This window comes from Acomys russatus, chromosome 5, assembly GCF_903995435.1.
Source record: "Acomys russatus chromosome 5, mAcoRus1.1, whole genome shotgun sequence".
In the NCBI taxonomy this organism is placed as follows: Eukaryota; Metazoa; Chordata; class Mammalia; order Rodentia; family Muridae; genus Acomys; species Acomys russatus.
Genome location: NC_067141.1, coordinates 14,871,013 through 14,891,301, shown reverse-complemented (window position 1 = coordinate 14,891,301; position 20,289 = coordinate 14,871,013). Strand labels below are relative to the sequence as shown.

The following is a 20,289-nucleotide window of genomic DNA, read 5'->3' as shown; positions in this document are numbered from 1 at the left end:
ACCACCAATGACATTATAAAATCCTTTGTCTTATATCACACAGGTCTAGGCCCCACCTTAAACATGTATACTAGTACTTCAAATCATGTTTTTAATTCTGTTTATTCTCTTCACTACTCAGCACAAAGCTGGGCAGTTTCTGGCTTAAGTCTCATGACCTTGAGGTAGGGCTGAAGGCTCTCTTCCTCTAGCCCCTTGATAGCCAAGTTCCCTTCTCCTCCTATCATTGTGTTGTGTGCATTCATGTGCCCATTTGCTTCTTGTTTTCATAAAAAGAGGAAATGAAAGATGTGTTCAAATTATTGCCAGAAAACAGTATCCTAACAAGAGCCATGGTTTTGCTAATGCAGGAGGCAGCATTGCATGATGTGGCCATTCAGAAGCAATATGTAGACATTGCTGTAAATGTTGTTCTAAATACAAAGAGGTTGACAATGGTGGTAATACCCGGGTCTTTCTGTGTGTAGATGAGCAAGACCTTAAGCCTAAGCATGGCTGTAACCAAGTAGGGGTGAGGCGCAGGCATCTTCAAGAGAACCTTCGCCAGTTTGCTGGGGGAAGGCCTAGTATCCTTGGAGGTATCTCTGTGTTTGCTTCCTTTTGGCTTTCTGTGAGGTCTTACCATCACTTGATCCTCACCAGGTTCTCTTTATCTGATTTATTTGTGGTTTGGTGATTTGGTGCCCAGTACTCTTGACAATATCCTCAGCTCAGTGCTACAGGTGAGATAGACCTACTACACTCTGCCCCGGTGCAGAAACAAATGATCTCCATCCTTTCTACAGCAGAGACTGTGTTCCCCACTGTCTCAGCCTTGGATCTGTGCTTCCTACCTTGTGCTTATTTTAAGTCTGTGGATAAGAACAATTAGGAAGTAATGCCTGTGAGGTTATTGGACCATCCTAGAAGCCCAACAGAGTGGAGTTCCCACTGGAGAAACACTGGGTGGAGACAAGTTTTCATGTTGCTTCATCAAGCTGTTATCAAAGGCTATTTGCTTTTCAAGTCACACTGGGCACCATTTTTCTTTAAAAAGTGAGTTTAGTCCATTTGTATTTATTGATATGGCTGATATTTGGAGCCAGCTCTCTAATAGATTTATAATTACACTCTGAATTCTGTTCCATGCTAGATCTCCTTCTTTTCTAAGATACTCTTTCTCAACTCTCTGCTTTGCTGTGCCTATATCTGCATACATACAGGCACATATACCTATGTCAAGTTTGTGGACTTGTTCTAGTGGTCCCTTTGTGCTTGTATCTTTTTACACATCCTTGGTCTTGACCTAAGAGTCAATATAAAGGAGAACAATCCAGGAAGCTAGATGGCTGTAGAGCCTTCAAGACTCTTCCTGCACATTTTCAACCTGTCATGGGTACTTAGAAGGAATGTATGGCTTCCACCTTTGATTTAAGTCTTTGTCCAATGAAGTCTCAAGTGAGGTGAGTCACTTGCGAGTAGGCTTTCAAAGCTCCCTGGAGGATACCTACATTCCTCGGACCAGGATCTATGTATCTCATCATGTAGGCAGATGTCAGTTTCTGAGGTGACCAATAAATTTTTGCCTCAGGAAGAAAGGGCAAAAAGCAGTCACATTTTTTTTCCCCATAAAATATCACAAGAGCAGTCTCTTTTTCTCCTCTGCAACCTCTTGAGCCACCGTGTTGTAATCTACATTGTTCTTAACACTACTGTCACTCATGTTCCTGATAGTATGGCCCATTAAGCCCCAATTAAAGCATTCAACTGCTTTCCTAATCCAAAGTCCCAAGTCCACATTCTGCAAATATGAAGCATGGTCAGGCCTATCACAGCCATGCCCTGTTCCTGGTAGCAGCATCTGTCCTAGTCAGTGTTCTGTTGTTGTGAAGAGACACCACAACCATAACAGCGCTTATAAAGGAAAGGATTCAGTCGGGGCTTGCTCTCAATTTCAGAGGTTTAGTCCATCATCTTCATGGCAGGATACAGGCAGACATGTTAGCTGAGAGTTACACATCTGGATCCAAAGGCAGCAGCTTTTGAAATCTCAAAGACCACCTCCAGTGACACACTTTCTCTAAGAAGGCCGCACCTACTCCAACAAGGCCACACCTCCTAATCCTTGCAAATAGTGCCACTCTCAGGAACATTCAAATACCCAAGATGATGAGAGCCATTCTTATTCAAAGCACTGCAGGTGGTGTGTGGTGTTAACAGCCACTCAGTCCCTACTACCCTGTCATTTTGGAACATTGCATTTTATCTTCTTCTTTGCTTTTCCTGGGCTTTCTGACAATTATCAAGTCATCAAGTCAGTAAGGCTACATAATAGATTTTTTTAAATGAATGTAGGTCTTCTTAAGTCTCAAAAGAGACAGCAGAGGAGAATCTGGTCACCATTAGAATGTTGACACAAGGCTTGATACTCACTCACAAATTACTGGGTGTGAATATCATGTATGCTTGTGTGTATGTGTGTGTGTGTGTGTGTGTGTGTGTGTGTGTGTGTGTAAGTGCAGAGGCTTCCACTTCAAATTCAAACTCTATCATCTTCACAGTTGTAGTTTTTTGTATTGCAGAGAGAAGCAAAGACTGTAATTTGCCTGTCTTATTCTCTCATAGGAATCTATCAATCCTTTTTATCTTTGATTTAGGAGGTAGCTATTGAGAACTGATTACGTGATGTACTCTGTGGTAGGGCAATTGGGATACAGTGAAAACACAAAATTCCTTCCAACATGACTCCCACCACTAAGGAGCATCATCTTTACCCCAATCCCTCTTATCCCAAGGACCATGATTATCACCCAAACCCTTCCTACTACTAATGGCCATGACAACCACTCCAAGCCCCTTATCACTAAAGACAGTCACCTGGACTCCAACCTCCTTCTGCCAGCAAAGACCATGACTGCCTGACTGCAACCTTAAACCTCTCCTACCATCAAGGACCTCCATTCTACCCTCTTCTTACCAACAAGAAACATTTTACCCCAATGTTTTCATGCCATTAAGAACCACTCCTTTCACTCTGAAAACTGCCTTCCACCCAGGATAATCACATCCACCCCAGTCCTTTCCTCTTACCACTAAGAACATGGCCTCCACTAAAATCTTCAATGACCAAGGATTGTCACCTCCATTCCATCCCTGGAGTAAACCCTGTATTGTAGCTAATTGCTTGGAGGTGCCTACAAAAACCCGTGTCTGAGGAGCAGCTCAAGTCACAGAACCTCTTTTGGCCCCAAAATTTGGATTAATGGCATTGGCAAAGAAGATTTCAAAACAGCCTAGTATTGACTGTGTCACTTGATTATTAGTCACTATTCTTATACAGGTGTATAATGAAAAGGAGCAAGCTGAGCAAGGAAAAATACATGATGTACAGTTTGAGGAGAAAAGAGCGCCAGGAAGCATAATGGAGCTGAGTCCAGTGCTCAAGGAGATAAAAAGTTTATAGAAAAGCCTGCGGCTAATGAAATAAAGGGAGTGGTGACCTTAAAGCAAAACCCCACCCAGCTAAGCTTTCAGCTTATAAAAATGAATTAAGGAAAAACTTAAACAATGAAGGAAACCACTGGAAACAGAAAGCTAATGAAGATGTAATTGAAAGAGGGGGCCAAGTTTCAGCTCCGTTAAGCAGCAGAACTTGGCAGATTCAGCCACATGGTTCTGGCTTGAGAGTGCAGGATACAAGAAAAGGGTTGTGGAATCTCTTCCCCCCACCGCCCCCCACTCCATAGCTAAGGAAAGCCACCGATGCCAGTTGTGTCAAAAGTGTCCCTGTATGGATCTATGCAAATAAAGTCTGGATGTCATTGGAGACCCCAAGATGTTGAAGATGCCAGAATTGTGGGGTAACCTGCTAAGGAAAGCTGCAGACCAGGTATGGGACCAGCCTAAGAGAAAGAAGTATGTTACAGTTAACAAAGCTAAAAGGAGTTGGAGATCTGAAGAGCACGTTGACGGAGCTTGCTCAACTGGTTTTCAGTCTTGCTTTGGCCCAATATTTCCTCACCATGCCCCTTCTCCTCCCCTTTGCAATGACCAAGATGCACTAATTAAGGCACCACCTCTCCCTGCATCATACCCTGGTATTCCTGAGCCTGGGTATACTACCACCTTGGGGAGGGTCCTGATCTCTCTGTAGCACACCCAGCATGACAATGAAAGAAATGAAAGGAAAGGTCACATCCTAATGCCCAGGAAACAAGCCTTAGACAGCCACACAGGCATTTTGTCACAGAGGCTCAGAATGTCAGATCACACTTTTTTTCTTTTTAAGGTAGAATCCAGGGCTTCAGCTACTGCAGGCAAGAGCTCCACTTCCAAGCCACACTCACAGCCCAGTGTTTCAATTTTTTTAAAAGACTTTTCTAAATTTCACATTTTTGACAGTCAGCATTTGTGGAATTTTTTTCAGCTTCGGAAAAACTAGTTTAATGGAAAGAGATTTTACTGATAAAACAAAATACCTTTTAGGATATGACCAAGTTCTGAGAAGTGCTGGAAATATTTGTTTCCTGTAATGCTTCTGGATCAGTGGTGTCGTGTTTTTGGAGTGAGGACTGTGGAAGCATGGATGCTCTAGAGAGATCAGCTGAGGGGAACACAGAGCCTAATCTAATAGCTGACGAACGTGTGGGTCTTGATGGTGGAGCTTGCAATGCAGGAAGTGCTCCTGTTGTCGACAGTGGGTGTGCACATGTGTGAGTGTGGATTTTCACTTCTACTTTCTGTATACATTTTGTTTGTTTAGCTCATTTACATTTTTTTTTGTCATTAATCTCCCAAACAATTAGGATTGTGATGTGCCCAGAAAAGAAGCTTCCTTTCTGGTTGCTCTCTGGGGGGAAATTCACATTATTGCTTTGCTGTGACTGCATGCATGAGTCTGATAGTAAGAATTAAATGCACAGTTCTCCACGTAGTGTGGAACTTAAACTTTGAGTAATACCAATGAACACATGTGTATTTTTTTCCCCTCTTTCTCTCAATGTAGAGTGATTCTTATTCCTGGACTTTCACGTTTGTGTTCAAACACCACCGTGAAATCTATAGCTGCTCTCCCAGCCCTGGCACCTCCCTCCCTTTGGCTTCCACAGGGAGCAGCCTCTTTCCTCAGTCATCAGTGTCCACAACCACTTTCTACAAGCCAGCCTTTTCTGGTCGTCAGCCCTTCTTCCTTTTATCTACTCCTCAGAAATAAAAACTGCTGATATCTGTGTGGGTAGAAGAAAGCTGCTCACTGTGCAGGGAAGGGCTGGCATCTCCAGGAAGTCTCAGCTCCTGCAGGGGAGGGACTCCTTAATGTGCTCCACCTCTGCATGCCACCCAACCTTTGCAGCACCCCCCCCCCTCTCACCTCTATCTCATGTGTATTCATGTTTGCATGTTCACATGTGTACAGGCACACACACTGATGTGTGTGCCTTCTTCAGCCACTCCCCACATTGAATGCCGAAGCATGGTCTGCCACTGAACCCAGATCTTCTCAATTCAGTCCATCTAGTGAGACAACTTGCTGTAGGGATCCCCCATCTTTGGGTGGGCTCCGGAGAGTCTGATTCTTGTCTTCGTGCTTGAATATCAAGTACCTCATCCACTGAGCCACCTCGGCTCTCCTCCCATTTCCTTTTTGGTGCTTCTCTCCCCAAGGAATAGCAACTCTGCTTCTGCTGCATGGACTGCCTAAGGGTCTTATAGGTAACACAGCTTAGGGCTCCTTGCCTCTCAGGCAGAGGGGAGCTGTTCACCCCAGGTCCTGTCTGCCTCTTTGCCCCTTTCCCTCCCTTGCTCTTTATTAGGGTGTTGTGCAAGGTCTGTAGAGACTGAGCAGTAATATGCAGAAGCTATTAATGTCTGATTTTTAAACAGAAGTCTGCAATGGGTGGGGTGCAGCACTGCCACAGGGACACCCATTTCCACAGGAGGAGACCCTTCAACCTGCAGCCAAAGGATGGAGCCTGAGGTAGGGGGGAAAAAAAGGACTCCCCACCAGCCTTGTCTATGGAAAGAGCTCATTTTTTGTTTTATTTCCTCCTTGCTTCTCAGTGACCACAGACTAGCTCTGTGTTCTTTTACTTTATTCTCCTTGCATTGTAACTGAAGGCAGAATGGAAAAGAATAAAGCAAGCCACACCTGCTGTGGGAAGTTGGGCATTTAGTAAGCCACCATCCTTCCTGAATATTCCTTCCTCCTTGGAGACATTAGCATGACTCATGAAGAAGCCTGTCCCCACCACCACCACTCCCTATTCCCCATCCCCCCCCCCACCCCTGCCCTTCTACACCAAGCTAGCTTGAGTGCTCCCTTCTGGTCCTGTGCACCTCCATTTACAGTAGGCGTCTATCTGGTTGAGCATTCACTCTTATCAGGTTTACTTTCCTGGTTCCCCATTCGATGCCGTCTTTGTGGGGCTTACTGAACCGGACCCCTCCTGTGGATGTTCATTTAGAGCTATAAAGACATCAGGGAGAAGGGTCAAAGGTAGCCAGGGGCCACTTAGAGCAGTAGCAATAGCCTTAGGACCTTCAGGGCATCCTGAGACACACAGCCCGCCCTTGAGTACAGGGGCTGCTGTTTATGGTGATGCTCCACAACCAGCAACCAGCAACATAAGCTTCACCGCCTCCATCTCTAAGACAAAGGCAGTTAAACAGTGGTCTGGCTTTTGAGGGAGATCATGACCACTGGATAGAGGAAACTCATGCCTTAGGCTTAAATAGGCTTCCTTCATTCACAGGAGTCTCTTTGGTAGATTAAGACTCTCTACAGTCTGTTTTAAGGAGGTGGGAAGCTGTGCTCTGAGCCCCTAATATGTTATTTGTCTACAAGGATGAATGTCCTCCCAGTCCTCGAATCTCCTTGCCAGTCGCTCAGTGTCTCCTGCTCCTGTATCAGTGATCGGAGTGTGAGTTTTACACTCGATGACCTGGCCTGCACTGCCAACTGTCCCTACAGCTGTCCCTTACGGGCTCTTGTGTCCATTTTTCCTGGAGTTAATGCTCTGCCTCTGACATCCAACGACAGAGTCCGAGTGCTATGGGGGTCGTTGTGAGCAACTTCTCAGCACTCTGTTGCTGTCTGCTGTCGCCCAGAGCCCCTCAGTCATTATAGCTCTGAGATCTGTGTATCTCCTGAATATTGGGAAAGAAATGGGTCCATGACTTCCTCTATCAAGTCAGTGCGCACGGCGGTTTATTACTGCCATTGAGGTAAAGCATACAGAGGAATTCCCACCTGTTCTCCTGCTGTACTAAAAACATGTATACCCTAGTGGTGGCCTAGCCTGGCCCATATATGGCCCTTCTCGGCTGATCTGGATTCTGCATTACTGAGGTCCTTGCTACCCTATTTACACTAGGCTCCTCCTGGTGTGTGTGTGTGTGTGTGTGTGTGTGTGTGTGTGTGTGTGTGTGGCGGCGGCGGCGGCAGGGGGGTTGCTGTCCTGGATGCTTCAGGGTTCCCTGTTCAACCTGTCTCAAGATCTGCGGCTAAACATAGCTAGACCAGGAGCCATAAATGTGGAGTAGCATACCCTGCCCATCCCACAACCACTAGCCGGCATGCCTGACCATACAGCAGCCCTGTGTGGTCTCGTTGAGGTTATCCCTATATGTTTAAGACGTAATTTGCTGCTAACTTGCCTCGAACCTCTGGCCCTGCTAAATTCTCTTCTGGAAGCCTCGGCATAATAGACACAGTGACAGTGGCTTTGTGTAGGGTGTGCAGAATTTTGGTGTTAAGAACATACAAATAACAGTGATATTGATAGAGGCATAAAGTGGATGCTACACGGTGGCCCAACATTCTTCCCAGTCAAGGACGGATCAGTAGAAAGAGAGAAACATGTTTTGTTTCTCGTTTTGTTTCACCGCTGGGCGGAATCTTCTGTCGGTGTTTGCTTCCTAGTGCCTAGCTCAATTCTAAGGCAGGCAAGTTTTCTGGAGAGCGGAGCCCTGCTGTATGAAACCGTACCATGCAAGGATTTGGACATGTGCCTGTTAGAAGAAAATGTGTAGCTGGCAGTGGTGGCACATGCCTTTAATCCCAGTACTGGGGAGGAAGAGGCAGGCAGATCTCTGTGAGTTGGAAGCCAGCCTGGTCTACAGAGTGAGTTCCAGGACAGCCAAAATTATACACAGAAAAACCCTGTCTAAAACAAAAACAATAACAGAAACAAACAAAAAACAAAATGAAAAGAAAAGAAAGAAAATGTGTCATGCCAAAGCCTCTCCATGTACAGAGTGGGGAGGGAGACAAAACTCTCAAGACCTGGACATAGGCGTGGCCTTCTCAAGCTTCTCTTCCAATGGGAGTGCCTACAGCAGTGAGTTATCAGCTCGAGAGGGGCTTGGTGTGGGTGTTTCATGGCCCAGAACACTTGGTCCCCACTTAGGGGTGCTATTTGGGTAGGTTGTGCAAACTCTAGGACATAAGACTTTGTTGGCATATATAGGGCCATAGAGGTTGGGCAGGCTGTTTGGCTGTTGGCTGGAGTTCTCTCTACTTCTAAGCTAGGAGACACATGAGGAAGTTGCTCCAACAGCTCTATAGTCTAACAGCAAACCACCTCCCTGCCTCCCCCAGCATGATGCTTTCTCACTATGAGCGGATCTAGCCCCTCAAAGCATGAAACAAAACAAACTCTTGCTTCTGTAGATTGTTGCTGTTAGAGATTTAGTCACAACTATAAAAAAAATTAGTACAGGCAATGAATGAAGAACCAGATGTCAAACTTCCTCAATGTATGGGACACAAAGGCCAGGCGTACTGCCTGCATGGGCCCGTGTCATGGGCTCAGTCATTCTTGCATAGTAGACACTTGAGAAAACAAAGCACGAATCTCCTAACTTTTCGTTATGCTAGAGGTAGCCATTCCCTTTTCCCCCTGCCCCAACATATAAATATTTAGAGTCCCTCTTGCTGGCATGGCTTTCAAGGCCATGTTTCAAAACTCACAAAAGAGACACTATCAGCAAACATTCATACAAGATGCATGGTCAGTAAGTTACCCACCATAGAAGTTGTAGTCTACTTTCTGGTATTGTTTTAACCCTTTCAAGTCACAAACAAAGCATTTAAACTCACACTGATAACATTAGAATAGCAGGCAGACAATAGCAAGAAAAAGAGAGGGGGACTACGGAAAGACAGATAATAGATGGATGGCAATATTGACTGATTATCCTCCATAAATCTATAAGTAAATATATTGATTCAAATAACCTTACATGTGGATAATCTCTGTTAGCTGGCAGAGATTGTATACCCGATACTTAGTTGGGTTTTGTACATTTTTCCTCGAGAGTCTCTAAGAAAGGGAGCAATGGAGGAAGGTTGACTGTTGTAGGCCACTTTCTGCCTACAGTATTTTGTAATTAAACATAATTGGTGATTTTTGGAGTAAAGGTTTATAAACATGTTTCCATACAACCTAGCAAAGTACAGCTTTATTATATGTGGAGGTACCTCCATTCCCAAAACAAAGTCTGCCACACTGAACTCAGCACATTGGATTAGGAGCAATAGGAACATTCTATATGTTTCACTTTAAAAAAACACATGGAACATGGATTCACACTCATAGTGAACAGGAATAGGAAGCTGCCAACTTATGTCTTCTGGGCTGGACCCCAAAGGCATAAAGGTGATCTTAGGGGGCTTTATGCTCTACCATCGCCACTTTTCACACTGGACTGCATGGCCTAGCTTCCCCTACACTCAGCTGCTCTCAGATACACAGGGGAAAAGCAAGCCATAGAAACCGGGACATTGTTGACAGCTCACCAGGGACATCCTTAGAGCAGGTGTCATGGGCCCATTCTTTCTTGTATAGGACACACTCCAGGAAACAGAATGTGAGTGTCCTAACTTTCATTACTCCAGTGGTACCCACTATTTTTCCCTGCCCCAGCATATAAACATTTAAGGGCCTTTCTCATTAACAGCAGTGGCTCCCACCTCCAATGGAGCTGTTTCCTTTAGGGACATCAGCACGAGGTGATGGTAACTCAAGACTTTATTTAAACAGGCAGCTTTAAAAAACAACTTAAAGAATATTGTGAAAGAAAGTTTAGGGTTTTTTTTTTATATATATATATACAAACCTGTTAAACAGGCATCAGAGAGGAAGTGTCTATTCCATTCCTACTCCTGGCCTGCATTGGCCTTCCCCTCACCATCAGCTCTCTCCAGAGATATCAGGTGCAAAGAAGCATTTGGCGAGTGCACATTTATTTAAGAACACCTGCCTCTTTACACTGCTGAAAAGCACAGATGTATATAGCTTTCTTCATGGATCCCTGACTGGTGGGCATAGGTGTCTGGGGAACCAGATATCGCACTGTAGAGATAGCATGTGCCACATCGCTATGGATCCATCTCTTCATCAGAACTTGACAGGGGCACGATACTCTGCTTCTTGCCTCTGCACGTGCTAATAACACACAGCTTGATATCAGTATCTCTGCAATAATAGGAATACACCAATGCTTAATGCGTATAAGATGCTCTAAGCACTATTATTTCTTTCTTTCCTGTTTTAATATTTAACATTTAAATAATGTTATTTAATATATTAGACATAATTGAATTCATTCTGTAGCATATATTCTAGTTCTATATTTGTTATATAAAACCCAATGATGTAGTAAGCAACTAGCATTTATAATCCACTCATTCTATTATCACCTCACCTTGGTTTTATATATGAGGTTTGGGAGCTTTAAGTGGTAGAAGTAGGATCTGAACTCAGGAACTGTGGGTAAAGCTCAGGTTCCAGATGCTCCAGTTCCCATTCTCCTGAGCATCATATGGAAGATAATGGAACTTCAGCACAGACCCTTGGCAGATAAGGGCATGGTAATGGTGTATACATATGAAGGCAAATTCATGGTAACAGTGCATGCAAACAGAGTTTCCAACCTACATTTCAGGGTCAGGGATGCTGACCACAGGTTGAGAGTTTGCTAACATGTAGCTATACCAACGACCCACTGTTGCCTGTAGCCCTGCTGTAGCCCACCAGTCAGAAGAGCAAAAGAGCAGTGCATCAGGCACATGAGAAGTTGCCTTACCGAATATTTTGAGTCAACTTTCATTTTATTTTTAATAGAAACAAAAGTATTTTCTGGAAACAAAGAGGAGCAGCAAGGAGAAGCACAAGGGACTCCTCCTGCTTCTCCAGTGGGACAGAAGCCCATTAAACACTTCCTTCCTGACGAGGACCGTTCACCAAGCAGTGATGGTCAGTCTAGCGTCCTTTCTAAGCCCCAGGAGAGGCGGCAGCCATACTTCCTGACACCCAGAGTCCCTTTGCCTGGGTTTCTTTGCCCTTTACAAGCAGTGTGCACCTCTCTACAGGAAGACAATGCTCTTCCTATAGAAAAGCAGCTCTCCAAAGGTAAGGAGCAAGGGCGGTGGTCCCTGGGCTCTTTCTTGATACACACAAAGAATAGAACTCAGTGACTTCCTGGGGTGGTTCACATAAGCTGGCCTTATGGAGGTGCCAGAGGAGGAGAAAGTAGGAGGACCACATAGTAGGTAAGTCATATCCCACAAGCAGATACAGCGTCTGTACAGAGGTTACAAGTGCCTGCCCAGACTACCACACCCACGACTAATGCCAACTAAAATGCAGAAGGCTGCCCAGGGGCATAACAGCCTCTGTAGCTGAACTTTGGATGGCCTAGGGAGATGGTACGGCTGTCCTGAAGGTAGCATGTCCCCAGGGTTGCCCAGGCGCCCTCCTCGCCCCCCCCCCCCAGTAACTGGCTGGCAGGAATAATAGTTAAGAGATACAGGCCCTGACACACAGCCAACACATAACATGAGCAATGTGGACCCCACAGTGCACACAGGCAAGGACCTCCATATCCATTTCCCACAGAGGAAATGCAAACGGCCAAGTTGGAAATAGGCATCATATCCCTGCATAGCTACTGACCACTCCTAAAAACAATTCTGAGTGAAAAGACTGAATAACAGGACAGAGAATGGCCTCTGGTGTTTAGTCACATAAGGGAGAGAGACTGGACTTTCTATCATCCTAACATGCTTTTAAAGAACTTGGAGTGAGACAGAAGGACACATACAGGATCATATGGTTTGGGGTGATAAAAATTAAAATGATTGTGGTAATTAGTAAAAGTAATGTTACTGGGGGTTTATTCTTATGTTTTAAACCATCAGTCAGTTGCAGAGGCAATTATTAAGCACCTGTTGTAAGCTGGGTACTGAGGGTAGTACTCTGCAGTGCAGGATACATAGTGTAACTGTTACGTCTGTGGTGAATAGCAAGGAGCCTGAGGATGGCCCACACTCTGAGAAGGGCTAGGAGGAGGCATCTCTGTCCAAAATGATTCTGAGTTGGAACTTGAAATGCCAATGTCAGAGATTTAAAAATCAAACTGGAGAGGGAAACCACACTAATGGTGGAGGGAAAAGTATACAAAGCTAAGAGCTCCAGGAAGGCCTTGGCTGGTTTGGAGAATTTCAAGGGGCCCAGGAGACCAACACCAGAGCTAGGAGCTTCTGATTTCTTCAGGGGCCTCAGGGTGTAAGTTGGAAGACCGTCTGCACCCACTGCAGGTGTCTGGACTGCAGGCAGGACCAAAACTTTTAAAGAACAGAATATTAGTGTGATTTACATTCCAAGTGATGGTGCCATGAGCAGTGTGTGGACAGATGGAAGATAGGCCAGGCTAGGGCTGAGACACAGTCAGAGAGGAGGTCTCTAGGGTGGGACAGGCCATGGGGATGAAGACATTTTGGATCTTGGAGCAGATGCCATAAGCAATGAGGAGGAAGCGTGGCCCCAGCGTTACTGTCTTCACGTGAGGACGAAGGAGGAAAGAGATGCGAAGGTGCTGGTTTCTCTGTGAGCTGGGGAAAGGGTGACCACAAGGACACATGGGGAATGGTGTGGTAGAGATGAGCAACTTTGGAAGAGCAGGTGCAGGCTGGTGGCTACATCTGAGCTAGCCTGGGCTCCTGGTTAGGCCTAAGGGACAAGGGCAACAGTGAAGGAATCCTCTAGAAGGAACAAGAGACAGTGCTTGAAGGCTGAGAGGATGATCTGAGCACCTCTGAGTATTGTGTGGCTTGGAGTCCAGTAAGAGCCAAGGAAGTCTGAGTCAGCTAGGGGAAGCTAAGTAGAGAAAGGATCCAGGCAGAGAGAATATAACTGCAAACAATCGATAGCAGGGGGTTGGGTAAACTGCCTCCTCGTGGGGGTAGGGGCAAAGGAGCCTCATTATAACTGCCTCGCCTCCCCCAGAATCACCCCTATACCTGGTGCTACGTGGGATAACCATTAGATGGTCCAGGGAGTTAAGACATGATCCCACAACCCACCTCACGACTCTGCTGCAGAGCACAGGAGGCGGGGCTGCATCTTGCCTCAGGGAGGCAAGGAGGTGGCCTGCTTATTAGGACTCAGCCTGGAGGTGGGGATTCACCAAAAAGCAGAAGCAAGGGTACTTAGTAGAAATCAGAGGCCATACTGGGCGGGGGGGGGGGGGGGGGGGGGGGAATGCTGGACTAGGACGAAGTAGGAGTTAGGTAAGGGTGGGGCTGAGAAGGTGCTGCAGAGGGCAAGAGTGAAATAAGGGTAAAGGAAGGACCTAGCCTTGTATTTCAACCAACGCCCGGGCAGGAGGTGGCCTGGAACAGCCACTAATGCTATTCTGCTAACCCAGGCATAGCCCCACCTGGGGTGTCAAGGGATCAATTCACTTTTTGACCCTTTTCACAAAAGGAAACTAAAATGGCCCCCAGAAAAGGGCCCCTGCCAGCTTTGAGAGAGAAACCCTTCTGAGTGCTTCTGTGAGGCCAGTGGAAAATGAAAGGGAGGGATTCATAATTGAACACCCATCCCTGGTCATTATATAATTAGTGCGGCAAACACAGGACAGATTAATACGCTGTCTTGAAACAAGTGAACTGTAATAATTACACAGGACACACTTCATATGAAATCCAGCCTAGAAAAGTCTCCTTTCATTCTTGGTCAAAGGCCTTCTGAGCACTGCAATCTAAGGAACGCCTCCACGGCCTGACTAAGCCAGTCATGGACTCACTGGGGCTGCCTGCCACAGTGACCAGGGCAGCCGGGAAGGTCTCTGGCGAGGCTGGATCGTACCAGCTTAACAAGGCCTGTTATTAACTCACTGGCATGTCTATTTTCTAAATTGTCTTTGTGTGTCCTCCTCCGGTGTCGGGAGGTGGGCAGGAGAGCTCCTGAGTACTTCCTAAATGTATCTTGTATGTGCTTTCCTAGATCACACATGCTGCGACCTGGTTGTAAAACTAAAGGACTGCGAGAAACATGGGGACCCCACTGCCACACCTGAGCCCTCGCCAGCAACCCCCTCTCCAGAAACCCCAGAGGGACCAGAGAGCTCTGACCCACTGGAAGATAATGCTGAGCCTCAGCATCGGATGGCCAGCTCTATGACCTTGCAGGTAAAGCCTTCGACACATCCCCCATCCTGGCTTGACTCCAGCCAAGGGCCGGTTTCTCCTGGGGAGTGTGGCACGCACCTGACCTCACATCGGCCAATGACTTCCAGTCTTCCTGTCTGTGTCACCCTGCTGTCCTTTCCTTGACTTTTTCTAACCTCTCTTCTGCTGTGTGCTTCAAGAGGACAATGACACTTGACTCTCCCAGGTAATAATGAGGATTGGGGGGCTGGAGAGATGGCTCAGTGGTTAAGAGTACTCGCTCCTCTTCCAGAGAACCTGGGTTCAATTCCCAGCACCCACCTGGCACCTCACAGCTATCTGTAACTGCAGTTTGAAGGGATCTGACACCCTTACACAGATATACATGCAGGTAAAACACCAATGCACATGAAATAAAAATAAGAAATGAGGATTGTTGGTACTATCCACAATGACAAATACCATAGCAATGAAAGGTGCCCAGGGGTCACATGGGTCATGTCACATTTGGCTTTTGAAAGATCCTTCTCAGATGAGAGTCCCTCTACATCCCATAATTAGAGGAAGGTAAATAGCCTCTGAAAGATCCAGGAAGTGTTCCAAGTCATCCACCCATGAGTTGAAGGACCTGGAAGATAATTTTTTTAGCTTCTCTGATTACAGAAGTAACATATACATATTGATTAAAATTATACCATTTAAGAGCCTGGATGACCTCTGAGGAAGACTACAAGCATACCGTACAGTCAGGTACACTTTCTGGGAAGGCACCTGCTATGGGGCGCAACTCCCCCCAAATGTGTTTAGTAAAGCCTTGATGAGCCTGCAAAAAAACCACATAGGTCATCTCGCAAATCCCCAAGCTCAAGATGTCCTCAGCTGTATGAGTAGTAAAGCTCTAGCCACACTTGGGCCCGCGAGGCCTCCTCAGGGACTATGTCCCCCCAGCCTTGACCCTTCACTGGAGCGATAGCACATCAGTCACTGGTGAGTCAGTTACTTGGAAGCTGATGGCCAACATCGCCAAAGAGACCGCCCTTCATCGGCGCAGCTGCCAGGGGCACATGCTCGACACAGATGGAGCTCATGCTGTGTTCCTCTCAGAGGCCCCAGTGGGCAGGGAGGGGTGTAGGAGCAAGAAAGGCTTCTATGCTGGCAGCATACCCAGCGAGCCTGGGCTAAGCACCTGCTGAAGGCAGACTCAGGACAGTGCCTGGGAGAGACATGAAGTTAACGAGACACAGCACACACTTTCCTCTACAGCAGTGTTGCTCAACCTGTGGGTCATGACAGGTCAAATGAACCGTTCACAGGGGTGGCCCAAGACCGTTGGGAAACACAGATATTTACGTCATGATTAATAAAAGTAGCAAATTCTTTTTTGTTGTTGTTTTTGGGTTTTGTTTTTGTTTTTGTTTTTGTTTTTTGAGACAGGGATTCTCTGTGTAGCCTTGTCTGTACTGGACTCAGTTTGTAGACCAGGCTGGCCTCAAACTCACAGAAATCTACCTGCCTTGGCCTCCCTGAGTGCTGGGATCACAGGCATGCGTCACTGTGCCTGGCTTAGTAGAAAACTTATAATTATGAAGTAGTAACAAAGATAATTTTAGGCCGGACGTGGTGGCGCACACCTTTAATCCCAGCACTCAGGAGGCAGAGGCAGTCAGATCGCTGTGAGTTCAAGGCCAGCCTGGTCTACAAAGGGAGTCCAGGACAGCCAAGGCTACACAGAGAAACCCTGTCTCAAAAAAACAAAAACAAACAAATAAAAAAAAAACCAAAGATAGTTTTATGGTTGAGGGTCACTACAGCATGAGAAACTGTATTAAAGTGTCACAGTAGTAGGAAAGCTGAGAACCACTGCTCTACAGCCTAGCATGGAGATAGCTATGTGGGACCCATTCTTGTACAAGGAAGTCTGTGATGTACCATGATGCTCTGGTTGACCTTACAGACCCAGTAGGGCCTACTGGGAGAAGTGGGCGTGGCTGCCATGAGCATTCCTGTGAATAGAAAAACTGGAGCAGAGACATTCAAGGAACGGGAAGTTGGGACAGCGAAGAGTAGCAGGGACAAGTGTGAACTTACACTGTTGGGAGTCAGTACATCGTCTATTATGCTACCTTGAGCCTCATTGCTTAGGAATAAATACAGCTGATTTCCAGAACTTATTCAGGAACTCACAAAGAGAATGGGTACAAATGACTGGCCAGTGTCTGCCATGGCAGCCCCGCACATGCTGCTTTTTGCAAGGAGATCAGAGAAAGGATGCACTGATGAGATGTAGGGGGTTCTGACCTGTCCTGTGAGGCCCCACAGAACCGCTTTCTACCCAGGAGAAGCAGTTCACAGATAGACGTCTGAAAAGCACCATTTTCCATGACAGAGCAACACACCTCCCTTCTGACCCCACCACTCTTAGGATGGGAACACTGAAGAACCTTCAGATTCGGGTTCCTTGGCAGTGAGTGGCTCGGCATCGTGTGAACACAAATGGACAGATGTTGGCTTTTGTACTCAGTGGCTTCAGTGCTAGTTTTTGCTTGGTCCTGCCACAGTGGGCTCCATGCTGCTGCCTGGGACTGACCTCCAGTACCTTGTCATTAATATGCGCATGCCACCTTTATACACAGTCACAGTGAGGGGGCAGGGCAGGTGGGGAGAAAATAATGACATGGATTTGCACTGTGCCTTTTGCCTCCTGAGTGTTGTGCTCTTGTTTGGTTCTCCATTGAGTAGATCACATGGGTGCATTGTTTCCTGGTCTCCCCTTCTCTTAAAACAGCAACAACAACAACAACAATGAAGTCTGTTCTTTGTTCCAATTAGGAAGCACTGGAAATCCATAGACCTCAGTTCATTTCTCGCTCACAAGAACGGCTGCAGAAGCTTAAGCACATGGCACAGCAAAGGAAAAGCCAGCAAAAGGAAAACCTGGGGCGGAAGCAGAGCCTACTTCCTGTCCGTGCCAACAAGAAGCAGTTCACCATTCCCCACCCTCTTAGCGGTAAGCTGCAGGCGGCTCAGGGGAACAGGCATCCTCAGGCTGTCACCAAAGAGGCGACGATCCCAAATTATTACGCCACTGGTGTGCACAGGCCTCAGCATCCTGAAGCCAGCTCCTTTTGAGAGGTTACATTATGGGCGTGCAACTCAGCAAAAAGAACTTGGGACACAAACTCACCCTTCTGGCTGGGAAAGGAGCCACACCACTGTAGGAGCCCGGATAGCAAGTTCAAATTCTTGGCTCCTAATGGATGTTTGCAAGCAATCTCCTTTGCCCTTTATAGATTGCAAAACAGGCCTCAGGGTGAGAAGTTGACTCCAGCTTGTCTGCATCAACATTTGTCATCTCGAGACCTCTTCCTGCTGTGAGCACAGAAAAAGGATGCCCAGCATAGTGAGGCCAGGGCCAAGCCAACACCCCCCCCCCCCAAGAGGCAGGGCACTCACTCACTCACGTACTCACTCACTCACGTACTCACTCACTCACTCACTCACTCAGAGGAGAAGGAGTTAGCAGGAATCTTTTCTGGGCCCGGCACCATGTTGGCAGCTGAGACTATCGCTGTGAGCAAGACTGACCTCACTCTTTTCTTCATGGCCCTTCTAAACAGGCCCTTGAACTAGCAAGAATAGCAAGGGATGAAGGCAGGGACTGGGAATCAGAGCACTTGTGCAGGGCCTGCCAACCCAAATCTGAAAGTCTGGAGGCTTGGCGAAGCCTCTGGTTTGTTACTGTGAATACAGGAATGAGGTCTCTCTTCCTAGGAAAATGTTTTGCCCCACTCCCCCCCCTCCACTCCCCCACCAGGAGGCAAAATCATGAGTATGATTCCGAGTAAAAAATCCTCTGGGGGGAAATAACCGTATTCAATAAAGCGCAGCTTAGCAAAGCTCACCAAGATCTCAGGAGGAAGGGGATGCAAGAGAGAGAGAGAGAGGAAAGCCTCTGTGATAGGCTCCTGTTAGACTCTGTCCTGTGGGTAGACTGGCACTGTAGGAGAGCCATCTAGAGACCCCCGTGAGCACAGTTGAATGCACTGTTGTTATGCCAGGGATCTGGCAAGCTACCTGTTGCTTCCGTGCCACGATGCCTTCCAGGATGATGGGAAATCAAAGCCAACAAGGCAGCTGTGCAAAGGGCTGGCACGCTGTGTCTAGTTGGCGGTTCAATGTCGGTGCAGACACAAGCCTGATCTAGGTATGTTCTCTAGGTAACTGTGTAGCCTCTGGCTCAACAAAGCACACAGCTGTCTCTGGGTGCTGCGAGGACCAAATGCCTGGCACAGTGGGTAAATCCCCTTGGTGCCTTCACTCCTGCTGGCTATGAAAGTTGTCGCTTAGTCAAAAGAGTTAGGCTACCAACCCCGACGTCAACAGATAAGCACAATATAGGTGCAGACACACACAGCTAGCATTGGACGACTGGCGATCTCCATTTTCAGCCTTCAGTTTGTACAGGAAGAAACAGAGAGCTGTGACCACAGGGAACTTATTCAGTACAGTGATGTGTTTGTTAGCTCTATATCACAAATACCAGAAACAAATCAGCCTCCAGGGGGAAGGGGTTGGTTTAGGCCCCATTTTGGAAGTTTCGATATGATTAGTTAGTGCCATTTCTTGATGGGTGTGACAAGGCAGCACATCATGGCAGCTCATCTCATGGCAACCAGGAAGCAAAGGAGAGAAGGATGAAGGTCCCATGTCTCCTTCTAGGGCATACCTCCAATGACCTGAAAATGTCCCAATACTCATCTCTTCTTTAAAAATGTTTTAAACCTTTATTTTGTTTATATTTATTTATTTACATTGTGTATAGTGTTCTTTGTACATGTACACCTGCAGGCCAGAAGAGGGCATCAGATCACATTACAGATGTGGCTGCTGGGAATTGAACTCAAGGCCTCTGGAAGAGCAGTCAGTGCTCTTAACCTCTGAGCCATCTCTCCAGGCTTATACTCCACCTCTTAAAGTATCTACTACCTTCCTGCAGCTCCAAGCTGAGCCTGAGCATTTCACACACAGGAGGATACTACAGACCCAAACTGTAGCAGGTGCCATGTCTGGCTCCTCTTCTCTTGGGCCAGCCTTTCCAAGCTATGACACACCAGAGGCCACACTATCAGAGGGGGTATGACCTTGCCATACCTGCATTACTATCTTGCCATACTTTAAGGCATCGCTACATGCATGCTACTCCAAAATCGTGGACACATTCTCTCAGAGTTCCAGAAACTAAGGGTCAACAACAAACACCTGCAGGGCCAGTCTTTGTCTGGAGGCTCAGAGCAAAGCATGACACGTCTCTCCCAGCTTTGGTGGCTTCCTGTAATCCCTGGTGCTCCTTGCCTTATAAAAGGCCCCCTATAGTCTCTGCCTTTGTTTTCACATGACCTTCTTCCTGTGTGCTCTTGAATCTAATGTTCTCCGGCCATCCAGTGTGACCACATAGTTACTTGATTATATCTGAAAGGGCCATACTTCCAATGACAATGTCAAAAGAAGGTCACAGTCACAGTTTTGGGAATTTGGACTTGAATGTGTCTTTTTGTGTATGGGGGTGGGCTGCAATTCTGCTTGCAATATCAGCCAACATAGATGTTTTCCCCCCAAACAAATATCCTCATAAGTTCGTATTCCTCTAAATGAACATTTTAAAGCTGAAAATAATAAAAGGGGCCCAGCCTGGATGCATAGCATTAAATAAACAAGTCGCCTTTTTATTCCCCAAATTCCAAGGCAGTCCTGGCCGCTGGAATGGGGGAAGTTGACCAGCATGGATTTTTTATGGCCATTCCAACTGTCCCCGCGATTTGGATGTGTTGAGGAGAGCTTTATTTCCATGTTTGTTTGTG

At 46.6% G+C, this 20,289-nt stretch overlaps 1 protein-coding gene across 3 annotated transcripts in view; it reads left to right on the top strand.

Annotated features, from left to right (window-relative positions):
- C5H10orf90 (chromosome 5 C10orf90 homolog) overlaps window positions 1-20,289 on the top strand; it is a 244,669-nt gene that overhangs the window by 202,075 nt on the left and 22,305 nt on the right. For all 3 annotated transcript variants that reach the window (XM_051145479.1, XM_051145482.1, XM_051145481.1), the window contains 2 exons: window positions 14,268-14,452; window positions 17,261-17,438. In XM_051145479.1, the coding sequence (XP_051001436.1) occupies window positions 14,268-14,452; window positions 17,261-17,438 (363 nt within the window). The remainder of the gene's footprint in view (window positions 1-14,267; window positions 14,453-17,260; window positions 17,439-20,289) is intronic.